This window comes from Pyxicephalus adspersus, chromosome 10, assembly GCF_032062135.1.
Source record: "Pyxicephalus adspersus chromosome 10, UCB_Pads_2.0, whole genome shotgun sequence".
Lineage (NCBI taxonomy): Eukaryota > Metazoa > Chordata > Amphibia > Anura > Pyxicephalidae > Pyxicephalus > Pyxicephalus adspersus.
In genome coordinates, this window is record NC_092867.1 from 50,186,449 (window position 1) to 50,199,651 (window position 13,203).

The following is a 13,203-nucleotide window of genomic DNA, read 5'->3' on the forward strand; positions in this document are numbered from 1 at the left end:
AAAAGGTGCAGCATCGCCCCGTTAATTCTCGATCGCCTAGGTGATCAAGAATGAATGGGAGCACAGAGCCTCCCCGGGATACCTACGTCACGCATCCCGGGAGGATCTTGGCTGCTCCTTCTGCCCTTTCATCAAAAGGGAAATTTTTTTGCCCAATCTACGTTGTAGGAAGAACAAGAAACACAGAACAAGAGAGGAAAAGATGTCAGCACCTGGCACTTCCTCTGTGTCGGGGCGAAGGTGGATACCGGGACGACGCGGGACCCAATGGAAGAAACATCCCGAACAGATAGTCTGCTCTGCAGAAATGAAGGTATATGTGATTTTTTTTTTTTTTTTTGGGGGGGGGGGTACTTCTGTTTTAAATCAATCAATGCAGGCCTAGCACAGCTTCCTAAAACCATGTTAAAAACATGTCACAGTTACCAGATGCCTACCTTCAACAATCCCTCATGTTTTGTCTGATATACTTCAGACTTTTTTCAGCCTGATACTTTTACTTGCCTGATTAACAAAATATACTGGCACTCCTTTTTTCTTCAGAGTTGGCATTACTAACAGCTCTGATGTCCATCCTATTTCTTCCTTCTCATGTTTTTTTTCCTCAATAGCACCAATCACCAGCTTCTGTTAAAAATTCCTGGACACCTAAGTAAAGCCAATCACTTTGTCTGATATTGGCTTGTAAATGGCTAATGATGAAAACCTGAATAAATTAAAGCCACTAGCCTTGGTACGCTCTGGTTTCAAACCTGATCATATTATTTTGGTGGTTTAGTGCAGTTTTAATATTATAAGTCTCACAGAAATTGATTCAAGTTTTAAAGAACCACTCTGCTGGTTTCTATGCTCGTATCCTCTAATTGTTGTAAGCTCTTCGGGGCAGGGTCCTTTCCTCCTGTCTGTCATTTGCAACCCCTATTTAATGTACAGCTCTCTGTAATATGTTGGCACTAGATAATCCTGTTTGATAATAATAATAGTTGTTTAAATGATGCTAGTAAAATATACTTTTTGCATTGTTTTTTTTGTGTGGTAAATGCATTGTACCTTTTTATTAATGCCTAAACTAAATTTGTTATATGCATTTGTGTAAGAACATATTATTGTTGGGTAAAAATTGTACTTTTTTGTGTTGTTTTTACAGCATGTGCTGCCAAAGATTTTTTTCATTTTAACTTATGTAGGTTTCTTATCGTTTTTGTCCCACAGGAATCTGTTATGTCTGTATGGCTGATGTTCAGTGACATGTCAGTTGCACCAATAACTATCTATGATCCACTGGAGTTATCCCTATCTGTTGTGTCCTCTGATGACCACATTCTATCAGTTCATCGACCTGTGGTGTCAGCGCACTCTTGGCTCCTGCCTGTATTAGTTTTTGAGAGTCCGGGTGAAGGGCCACTGCTGCGTACTGCTCTCTACCTGTCCGAGCGATGCAGGGGAGATTCTTCCGGATTGCTAAGTGCCGGCTATGTTCGAGTTATGTTTCCAAGAAATATAACAGAAGCTGGTGAAAATCCTGGCAATGAAATATTACAGAGTGACACTGGCCTACCTTCTAAGGATAGTGATACAGTATTTGCCATTAACAATGTTATTCCTGGCACTAATGACATCATAGTAAGAAGTGATAGTACAGTCAATGAAGATGATGAATCTCAACCTGGTATTGATGATATTGTCACAACCCGTTGGGGAATACCTGGCTTAGAAGAAGGACTTTATGGGCTTCTTGTCATCTTCTCTTTGCTAACCCTCCTGTTTTTTATAAGCTGTCTGACCTTCATCAGGAGACATAGAAAAAAATCTGCACCTGAAGGTCCTGGGAATCCTGAGGCCCCAAACTGGGTATGGCTGGAAGGGTCTGAAGCTCCTGGAACAAGGTCACAGGGAGGAATATGTGAAGAAGAGGAAAGGGGACAATGGGAAGGAAGAGAGATGGGATCACAAAGCCTCACCAGTACATTCCACCCTGTGAAAAATTCTCAAGCGCCTGAGGCCAATAGCGGTCAAAACTTTGATGATGACTCATTCCTCACACCTGCAAGCAACTCTAAACTATGCTTGGAAGCTAAAAAGCATGATTTGCTTTCTTTAAGATCCGCAATCTCACAAGCGGATAGAAAAATAGAAAGAGGACCTGATGATCCTTCGGTGCGCTCTATCTTGGTTGCCAGCGAGGAAGATATTATGTGGGTATGCAAAGACATGGGTATGAGGGAACCTCAGGAAATTATGAGCTACATGGAAAGAATCAGAAGTGAAACACCTCATCAAGGCCCCAAAAAAAGAGAGAATACAATGGGCCTAGGATTAGATTTAACAAGCACACGTGTTAGAAGACTGACATAAAAGTATATCTAAAGACAAAACTTTTTTTTTCTATTTTGGATAGAGCAGGGAAAAGCAAGACCCCTTACTTTTTGTCATTTCATTAGATGGGGGCATAATCCATTGCTTGCTGTCCTGTAGCTAGAACAGGAAGTGAGAAATTTCTCCAAAGGGAAGCAAACGCCCATTTAGGCAGTTGTCACCTAAACATGTTCTAGTTGCAACTAAAAAGTATGGATTTTACATCTCTCTTTTTTTTCTTCTTTCTGTGTAAATCTCCTCATCTAGACAGCAATAAGAATCTGATAAAAGTTCCAGCTCTTCCATACTCCATACAAAACCAAACAAAATGTTTTGCATTTAGATATACTTCAATGCCAGTTTCCTGAACTATGGAAAACAACTTAAGGTTAAGAAATTGAAAATAGTCAACCTTTTTGGTAGTATCATGGGTATCTTATTTTCCAATGGTATTTGAAAGAGGTAAAATATTCTACCTTTCCTAGTGTTATTCTGCAAATGACCTGGAGCATCTTGAAACAAATCGTACATACATAGTACTCTTACCTGGTAAAGGTAGGCTAAAAAGTGGGGCATCAAAATAAAGCGCATGATCTTAAACTTTTAGCCATTAATTTTCTTTGTATCTAATGTTAATCCTTTTTAATATGTAATTGTGTGTTTAAACTATAACCCAAATACAGATATTCAGTATATTTCAAATTACTGTTCCTTAGATGTGGTGAATGTTAGTTTTTGCTCAGTTCCTCCACTGTATCTGTGTAGAAGTAGTGTTATCACCTTAGACTTCCTCTCATATTTGGACTGCACACATATTGTCAATCGTGTCCCTGTGCCAGACACCCAGTGAACTTGCCCCACATATCAGCTAGTAACCTAGGTACCAAGGCTTTCTAAAATCAAGCAATCCATGTTCTCTTTGGCACTGTTAGTCCTGGTTCTAGTTAGAAAATCAAATACCCACACATAGAAGCCCCGACACCCAACTAAGAAAAATATTCTAAAATGAATGAAGTGTGCAGAGCTAAGCAGTTCTGGAGGGGTGCAACGCTAAGCGCTGTAAGCGAGATAAAGGGTAAAGAGTGGAGGTGTGGATAACCAGAAGAGAGGTCAGTATAAAATGCAGAGGCAAGTTATGGATGGAGAGTGCAGGGGTGACCAGTGAATGAATGAGCGGGGGTGAATGGGTGTAAGGGTGGATGGCAAGGAATTTTTACTGGTGCTGAGAATTTTTTACTTAGTGGGAAGTCTTGACACTGCTTGCACTCTGTTTTGAGTGTTATAAGGACCTCTGCCATCTGCATTTTGTTTGCTGGGTGTGTAGTAGTTGGAAGTTACTTGCAAGTTATAGCAAAGGTTTTGTACTAGGCCAACCAACTTCTAAAAACAAAAAAACCTGGTTTAAAAAATGTTTTCTTTCATGTTTTCTGTAAAGTGTCCAGTGTCTATACCCTTTAAGTAAAATTATACTACCTCATCTTTTTTTTTGTGGGGACCTAAAGACCCGAGGATCTCCCTGAATAAGCTAAACCTCCATGTGCCCCCTCACTTTTATATTTATTATTTGGCAGCTCAACTAACATATGTTTGATTGCTATGTCACCAATGTAGTGGCTATGTCCCTAATTATGTAATGCAGCTACAACTGTAGAGACAGGTATTCTATTGTTATAGGAAGCATTAGGTTTTGATGTATGGTGACTACTTGAAAGCACTATTGTTATCATCATAGGGAACTTTGAATAATCCCTAGTACAGGGGATATGTACTGTGGGGAAAATAAGTATTTAGCACGTCAATGTTTTTCTCAGTAAATATATTTTTAATGGGACTATTGTCATGAAATTTATACCAGATGTCAGTAACAAGTAATCCACACATACATACAAAGAAATCAAAACAAATACGTCTATAAATTTTGGGTAATAAAGTATTACTAAAGGAATAAGTATTGATCACACTTACTGAAATGTATTTAATACTTGATAGAAAAGCCTTTGTTGGTAATGACAGCTTCAAGACGCCTTTCTGAAGCTCTCTGTGAGTGACTCTTGGCTCCTGGACAACTGTTCTGATTATTCTTTTGACTCCACTGTCAGAAAATTTGCAAAGTGCACCTGGTCAGGTCTGGTTTAGCGTGAAATGATGTTCTTTCCCCTTCAGGATTATGTCCCCAACGGTGATCACTGAAACATTCAGATTAGAAATACATCTGTAACAATGCCATGGATATGTTTTGCAACAATAAGGTTGCAAAGGTCTTGAGAGAGCTGTTTGCTTTTACCCATCATGAAACGCTTCTTGTTTGATACCTTGGTAATGGGAGTAGGTTTGCTTTCTAAATACTGACAGATTTCAGTAGGTTGCTTGGCTTTCTATGCCTTTTTTCACCTCCTTTTCTTCATCTGTTCAATACTTATTCCCTCTGTCATTCCACTTTATTATACATAATATATAACTATGGGCTTATTTGCTTTGATTACATTGTATGTCTGGATTACTTTGGTTGTTACCGGCATTTCGTATAAATTTCATGTCAATAGTCCCATTAGAAACACAAAAATATACAAACTTTGGTGTGTTTATTACTTATTTCCTCCACTGTACCTGTTTAGCTGCGTTGGGAGATCATAAACATGTCAGTAAAAATATTCTGAATATGTCATGATAGACTCCCTATATTTACAAACAATGTGCCTATATATCAAAATTCTCATTTGCAAAAATTTACTAAAATCCCAGATGATATACATTGGGCCAGATTTGAAATGTGTAAATTGTTCATCCAACTAATGTGAATTAAATATTTACATCAGTTGGATGGACAATTTACTTTGAAAACAAAAATTACTATGCCCAATGTATTTGATGCAGCATGGCCATTAGTGAGGATGGGGGTTCTAACATCCCAGATTCTTCAAATAACTTTTTTAAAATATCCCTATGCAAAAAAATTATCTGAGGAAAGAAAAGGGATACACCTCCACATGAGTGAAAGTAAACCCTTGGTTAACTCTAATCTGCCATGTGTAAACCTCTATCTACTTCCAGCTATGTTCATTTGGTCTCGCACTGCGCAGGCACGAGACCGGGTGACGTAGCCTGCTGTATATGGGTGGGAGGGAGTGCCATTCTCACTGCACGTGTGTGATGGGCATTTTTTCCCCCAATGTAAGAAAAAGCCTCTTCTGATGGAGCAGCCATACTCTCCTGGTGTGTGTGATGTGTGTAACCCAGGAGGCTCTGTGCTTTCATTCTGTCTTTATTGCCTTCTTTTTGGCTTGTTAGGTTAAAAAAGGTTATCAACCCTTTTATGTAAAGTAAAAATTTTGGTGATAGGTCTGGGAGTTTATAGTTAAAATATGAAACATATTGGAACTAACAAAGTTGATGGATTGAATAATAACTGACAAAAACACTTCTTTTTTTGGCAAAATCAACAGAAATTTTCTGTACCTTCAGAAAATGTACTTTAGAAAAAGACAAAAGCTTTGCAGCCACTACATCTAGGAACTGGTAAGCTGCAATAATGTTATTTTTGTACTTGGGTTTAAGTAAACTTTAGATTGGTAAAAACTCTCTCTCATTTTGTGTATTGTTTGGAATCAACATGTCATTCCCATGTCGGTTTTAACCCCACTAGCTTAATATGCTTTTGGAAACAGATCAAGCCATTTTAATTAGAAAGCTATTAAAGCCTGCTATCTGAGGAGACAAAACCTAAAGCCAGTAAGATCTCCAATTTTGTAGAAGTGAAGAAGGGTAATAACCATTAATCTTCCTTCTGTGTCAGTGCTGGAAAGATCGTACCCGATTTTCTATCAAGGTTTAATAAATTGGAATAAAAAAAAACTTTTAGGTACACCAATGAATACATTTCACACAACAGGCACCCTCAAATTGTTTACTTTTTTGTTCTTTTAGACTCTAACCAGGAGCACAGTTGGAAGGAGTTGGCAGGGAACAGCTAAAATAACCCTAGTCAGGAGCAAGGCTGCTTGTAATTTAATATGCTGCCTTCTCTCTAACCTCTGATGAAATGCAGGGCACTGAAAAATCTTGCCAACTATGTTTTCAGGAAAGGGAAAAGAACATTTAAATTTTCATTGACTAAGAGGGAAATTAATATATTTTCACAGTGGTAGTTTTAAATTGATGAGTCCCCTCAGTAGCATATTTTATTATTATTATTTTATTTATTTTATTATTTTATTATTGGTTCATATTGCCAGTAGATCCATACATTTTCTATTTCCTTTAAAAGACTGACAATGTTGTTCATTCTGCAATAAAACAGAACATTGTGAACAGGGTGGGTAGCAGATGGAATTGTAGTTTGAATTGTATTTTAAATTGGAATTAAATTCTGGCACAACATAACCCGAAATAATGTTTACTAAAAGTACAATGTTAATACAATGGTAAAAAATACAGTGAAGCCTCCTTTCACAGTGCAATAGCCCTGAAAACAGTCACTATTTAAAGCAGACCTAAACTCAACATTTTTACTTTACATAGAAGGGTAGACAACCCTTCTATGTAAGGTAAAAATGTTGGTGTTTTTTGTTTGTTTTTTTAAGTGCAACACCCTTTATTAAAAAAAAAAAGGTGCAGCACTACTCCTTCAAGTCTTGATCGCATAGCCTCCTGGGATCGGGATGCCTATGTCATGCATCCCAGGAGGCTCCGGCTGCTCCTTTTGCGCATAACCGAGATCTCGGGCATGCGCAGAAGGGGCATTTTCCACCTAGGGGAAAGTTGATTTCACTTTTTTCCCCTTCACAGCGGCTACGTCACCCGATCTCGCATCTGCGCAGTGCGAGATCAGGTGACAAGGAAGACGGAAGTGAAGATCAAAGATGGTTGTCTCCGGTGCTTCCTCTGCCACGGTACGATAAGGAGTTGCAGGTGGATGCAGGACCGAATCATGGGAAGAACTAGCACCATCGAGGGACCTGCTGGATTAAAGGTAAGGTATTTTTTGTTTTTAGTTTAGTTCCACTTTAAACAGAAGACTGTTACCAGAAGTTACTGTGTAGCAATTTTTTCTACCAGCTTCTTCTTTGGTCATAACTGTTACTTGTTTTGAAATGAAACTTCACTAAAGCAGATAACTGCTGCATATTTTTATCATATTAGCTACCTAGATTATGGACTGAGAACCAAAACATGATGAAAAACTATCTTTATATTACCTAGAGTGTACATTATTGTTATATAAATGGTTGCACAAGCCTTTAGTCTCCCTATCAGATGTGTGCAAGACTCCTACAAACATGAGAGGCAGCTCAACAGACACCTTAAGGAGCACACAAGGCAGTTTGACAATGCAATAGTGTGGCCTCTAATTGAAACTAAGTGTCCCACGAAATGAAATAACAGAAAACAGCCCAGCATGCTCAGTCTGAAAGAGTTTTATATTGGTAAGATAGAGAGCACGATGGAAAAACACAATTTGGTCAGTTGTGTACCTTCAGTCTGCAATTGTGTACAATATCCATGCACTGCCTGAAAATAACTACTAAAGGTGAAGTGGAGGAAAAGCATACATGCTGTGGGTTGGGTAACCCTACTCTATTGCATGTAAGGGCTTCCCATTAATGATTATCCAGCAGTTCATTTTTTTGTGCTGGCTGTGTTCTACTTTTTCCTTCATACACGTGATGCACAGTGCTCTGAAGGCTGAAAAGGTGAGATCTTTGGAAGAGACGGGCAAAAAATTGTTTTGTTTTCTTTTCTTTGTATATAACAATATGGGAAAAAAACAACTATAAAGCTGTCCATGTTCTGAAGTAAGTCTCACCCATTACATTTTGTATGGCTATCACTAGGGATGAGCGAGCAAGTTTTTAAAATTCAATCTCGGGGCGAATCGGGCCGTTCTGGCTTACTGAACATATAAGTGAGAATGGCCTGTGTAAATTTGTCCGCCGAGATTGAATTTTTTGGGACCTTCAAGAGCAATTAGGGGAGCAGAGCTGACAGCTCCACTGAACTGATTGCTCCTGCAGCCCTGTAGTATATGTTCTTGGACAGAGATTCTCTATCCAAGAACACAAGAGTACCGGGGCTTTGCTCATCATGAATGAATGCAGCCGTGGGAATCATCGTGTGATTATTGATGAAGTCAAAACTGGTAAAAAAAATAAATCACAGGCACTCCTGGGTGCTTGTTGTCCATAGCTCGTTATCCAGTGCCTGTGTGCTAATAGGCATTTTTAATGCTTAATTCATTTTATTTTTTGACCAGAATGTCCCAAGAAAGAAAGAGGCAGAAAGGGGAATTCAACAGAGAGAAGTGACTCCTTCAACACCAATGTCACCCTGCAAAGATCTCTGAATTGTGTATGACCTCAGTTGGTACTATCACTTTCACAATTACCTTTTTTTGCATATCCATACAAAGATAGATGTGTGCAAGCAGGACACAGAGAACAAACCACCGTCCCCTGCACAAACCACATCTGTGTACCCTCCCAACAGTATATATCCACCTGCATAAACAGGTGCAGTGACACCCTAGGCTACAGCCTAAGGGGGTTTTTGAGAAATCTAACCATGTAATTTTCCTGGGATAAACTGGAAAGGCAGCAGGGTGTGTAGTGTGTATGACAACTCCAGTAATTTTTTTTTTTTTTTGAATATTTGATTTGTGAACATGGTAATTTTTCTTTTTATTTGGGTAGCTTTTTACTCATAAGTCAAAAGACGAGAACATATCAAAATATAGTGAGAAGTCAAGGGGTAGCCTAAAAACAAGCACTGGTTGTCACACCCAGTCCACTTTTGTAAGGATTCAGCATTTACCTGAATTATAATTCAATTGATTGAAATAGGCCTATTTTTGTTTAAAGAAAATATACAATATAAACATTTCACTTTGCTTAATCTGGAATTAAAACAAAACTGTAGGGGACTGACATTTTATATTCTGTAGCCAACAAAAAACAATAGTACTAAACAAGAAAAATGTGTTTTTTTTTTGTTTGTATCACAAGACACCAAATAGCCCAATCCGTTTGAGACATATTAAATGAGCAAAACTGCCTTATAAGCATTTGACTCTAGTGTGATATCCAGTGTCCCTCTCCGTGTGTTTGATTTTCCTAGACAATGTGACTTCCAGACAACAAGCACTGTCCTCCCTTTTCAACTGCTTGCCTTCTGTTCTGTGCATTAATTATTCTCCTCTTCAATAGAATCACAAACTGTGACAGTGAGCATGGACACATGTAAAGGTGCTACAGTTTGATTTATTGTTCTGTCAAAGGTGACAGAGGAGAACTGATAACAAAAGTTGGTAAAAAAAAACTTTTTGGCAGACAACTCATTATAGGAGTAGTAATGTATGGTTTTGTCCATTGTTCAGTGTTACCACAGTAGCGTTGGTTGCTCTGACTTCAATAAATAGAAAAGGTAAATGGTTGCTTGCCTTTATAACATACATGACTGTAGAGGACCATGAATATCACTATAGATAAGCAGAGTGACTGTGCTGAAGTAAATAAACTAAACACTCCATGGGTTTCTGGCAAGTGGCTAAAGTGTTATTAGAACACGAGTCTAACATGTTGTGCAATGTTTTAAAATAATTTCTTCATCACTGTTGACCAATTTACTGGTGTCATTTAGAAGATATTTTAAAATGTTTTTATAAAACTGGTGGTTTTCAAAGGACCATATTACAATTTGAATCAGTCCACAATCTATGTGTGAACATAAATGGTCCAGAAGTACAAATGTATGGTGTTAGAAATGTTTATTCGCCTCTTTGCATTCATGTTGTTACCTTTTCTACTTTTTCCCTCAATGTTCATTATACATTTGTTACATATGTCAAATAATGCTATGTTGAATTTTAGAGAAAATATGCCCTCCTACTCATAGTATGTTGAAAAGCACAAATTTTTAACAATTATGTTATTAAACATGGTTTTCTCCCATATGTGTGAGCTGGTTCCTTTATATTTCTTTTAAAAATACTCTGTAGTAAACTTCATTTTTGGTTAAAACTAATATGTAGGAAGCACCCTTTACACTTCAATGTGCTGCAGTGCGTTAATGCATGCATGTTAATATTCAGTATTGTGCAGGTTAATATGTTGTGATACGGGGATCCACAACTGAAACTAACATGCAGAACACAGGTAGTAAAATACAAGTGCCTGTAAACAATACAGCTTATCTTTAGCCAAGAACAGAATGAAACTTACCGTATTTTCCGGCGTATAAGACTGGGCGTATAAGACGACCCCCAGCTTTTCCAGTTAAAAAATAAAGTTTGTTGCACTGCGCAAAAAAAAAAAAAACAGTAACAAAGAAAATTTTTACTTTAAATAATAGAATTGTCTACCTTTTCATGTAAAGTAGTCACACAGCTCCACCTAGTGGCTGATTTGTAAATCGCAATATTCTATAACACGCATATAAATCTATACCGCATGGCTCACAGCGTTCCCCCGAAGCTCTCTGACGGCTGACTCTTGCTAACCTGAGCTCGGATCTTCTCCCCGTTCAGGGAATTGGTAAGTACCTGGTGTAAAAGACGACCCCCGACTTTTACGGGTTACGGGCACAGATTTTTCGGGGTTAAAATGTCGTCTTATACGCCGGAAAATACGGTAGTTTGTTTACATCAACTTTGATTAGCTCCATAGCTTGTAGATGGCTTTTAGAATCCCAAAATCCCACAGCCAGGTTTACAAACAGCGGAGCTTAGTGTCCATGCTTGTTTCCAACTTGCATGCAGGGATTACGCAACAAACAGGAACCCCTCTGACAGTGGAGGACCTATGCTATTTATAGCCCATGCCTCCTGTCTAGCTGTCTGGCAAGGTCCATGTGTGTACCCATGTGGATAGGGAACACCCACATTGTATCTTCCTTTCCATTCTAGAGACTTGACACAAGTAACAACAGAAATAATTTGCTTCCTAATATTGCTTTAAACAATAATATGTAGTGAAGCTTTTTTAGAATGGTGAGTAATATTATTGATCAGTATTTATATAGCACCAACATATTATGCAGCGCTTTACAAAGTCGATTGCCATATCACTTACTGTCCCTCAACGAAGCTCACAATCTAATGTCATAGTCATATGTCATTACCATAGTCTCAGGACAATTTGTGAGGGAAAGCCGATTAACCTAATTGCATGTTTTTTGGTATGTGGGAGGAAACCTATGCAAAAAAATAGTCCTGGCTGGGATTTGAACCTGTGACCTAGTGCTGCAAAGGCGAGAGTGCTAAACAGTGAGCCAACAGTTTTGCCTGTGAGTATTTGTAACTAAATTTTAACACACAATTGCTATTTTTTTGTTGCATGGTACTACAGATGGGAACTAAAATAACCACAAGGGTTAGGGTTTGTTGCAATAAATGCATAGTTTTCTTTCAATAATGTCCATGCATTAAATGGATGTAATATGTCATGTCTTTATGCTGTTAATTGAACAATCTTTGTTTCCCAAATAAAAATACAAGCAGTGTCTGGTATTTGAGATTTTGTATCCTACTAAGTGCATGTCTATGGCAATTGAGATATAAAAAGAAAAATAAATCTGATGAATAATGCCATTGGTGGGGATATCCTGCGCAGTGCAGGTGGACGGCATAGGTAAGTGGTATTTTTTTCAGTGATAATTCCGCTTTAAGACAGATGAAGACCCAAAGATTGACTTCCAAGAGTAAATGACTGAGGATTCGCATTTGTCTTTTTGTCCATCTGGTGGTTTTTACTGCCCAAACTTGTCTACAGTCTTGCTGCAGTCTTCCTGGAGGGGCTGGGATCACGATCTTATACTGTGTGATTAAGTAACTTATCTCAGTCTGGGACAGTGATGATTTCACCAAACCTCATTCATGTGCATTTAGGGCTTTATGAGAAATATTATTTTGTCTGGACTTGCAGATGGGTTTGGTTCGACAGACAGTTTGTGGTTTTGTAAGAGAGAATTTTCATGTGTTAGTATGGAGCTAGACCCTTTTTTCTCCTACCCCTTTCAAATGTCCCCTATGTTTACTTATCCTTTCCTGTGTTACCTTATTCTTTTTTTTTGTAAGTAGTATTTATATATATATAATCTGGAAATAAACCAATCCCTTAATAAAAGATCCAGTGATCCTTAATTTAAAAGCAAGGCACCCTAAACAGAGCACATCTCTTCCTCTGCAAAATTGTTCTCCACATGGCATCTTAATTACAGTATTTTAGATTTTATATATATATATAATACAATTTAGTCTTCAATTTCCAAATTTCTCCTTGATCATCAGCATGTCTTGACCTCCCATCCGCTGTGATGGAAAGCTCTGAAATTTTTTCTAAAGGGAACGCTTGGGAGTTGTGGCATACATCTTAAGATAACGAAAATAAACTTCTATATCACCGTTATAGTACAATCTTTGAAAGAGGGTAAAGTTACCCAGGATTCCTCCACTTTCCAGGTACTTCTCTCTAGTTGCACGCTGAACTTCACAAACTCCTTGACCAGTCTCACAGTTGCTACCATAATTCTTTTGCAAAAATGTGTATGAATAAAGAGATAAAGATTCAGTTTGCAATTTCCTCTTTGCCATCCAGGGAAACTTTAGGGCCAAACAGATTTACTTGCTTCAATAAAAACATTTAACAGACACTTGCATCTCTTTTTAGAACTCCTTTCCCTAAGTAAGCTTAAGAAGTTTACATGTTTACATGCTGTTATACCCAGGAGGCAAAAGGATCCTTCTCTGTGTACTAGTTACCATCCTAACTTGTTAATGTAGATTTGAAAGTTTATGCAAACTTTTAGCAGATTGCCTAAAGCTGCGTACACACTTGCAATTTTTGTCGTTGGAAAGGA

At 38.1% G+C, this 13,203-nt stretch overlaps 1 protein-coding gene and 1 long non-coding RNA gene across 3 annotated transcripts in view; one reads left to right on the forward strand and one right to left on the reverse strand.

Moving 5' to 3' along the window:
• Nucleotides 1-10,664, reverse strand: part of LOC140339276 (uncharacterized) — a 35,149-nt gene extending 24,485 nt beyond the window's left edge. The window contains exon 1 of one of the 2 annotated variants that reach the window (XR_011922418.1): nucleotides 10,569-10,664. This is a non-coding gene — a long non-coding RNA (uncharacterized lncRNA). Of the gene's footprint in view, nucleotides 1-4,320; nucleotides 4,454-10,568 lie in introns of those variants that run through there. The other variant, XR_011922417.1, reaches the window with a different exon arrangement.
• The window catches only part of TMEM132A (transmembrane protein 132A), a 146,907-nt gene extending 135,060 nt beyond the window's left edge, over nucleotides 1-11,847 (forward strand). The window contains 1 exon segment of the mRNA XM_072423874.1: nucleotides 1,213-11,847. Coding sequence (XP_072279975.1) covers nucleotides 1,213-2,355 — 1,143 coding nt within the window. The 3' untranslated portion in view covers nucleotides 2,356-11,847.
• The last annotated feature ends 1,356 nt before the right edge of the window (nucleotides 11,848-13,203 follow it).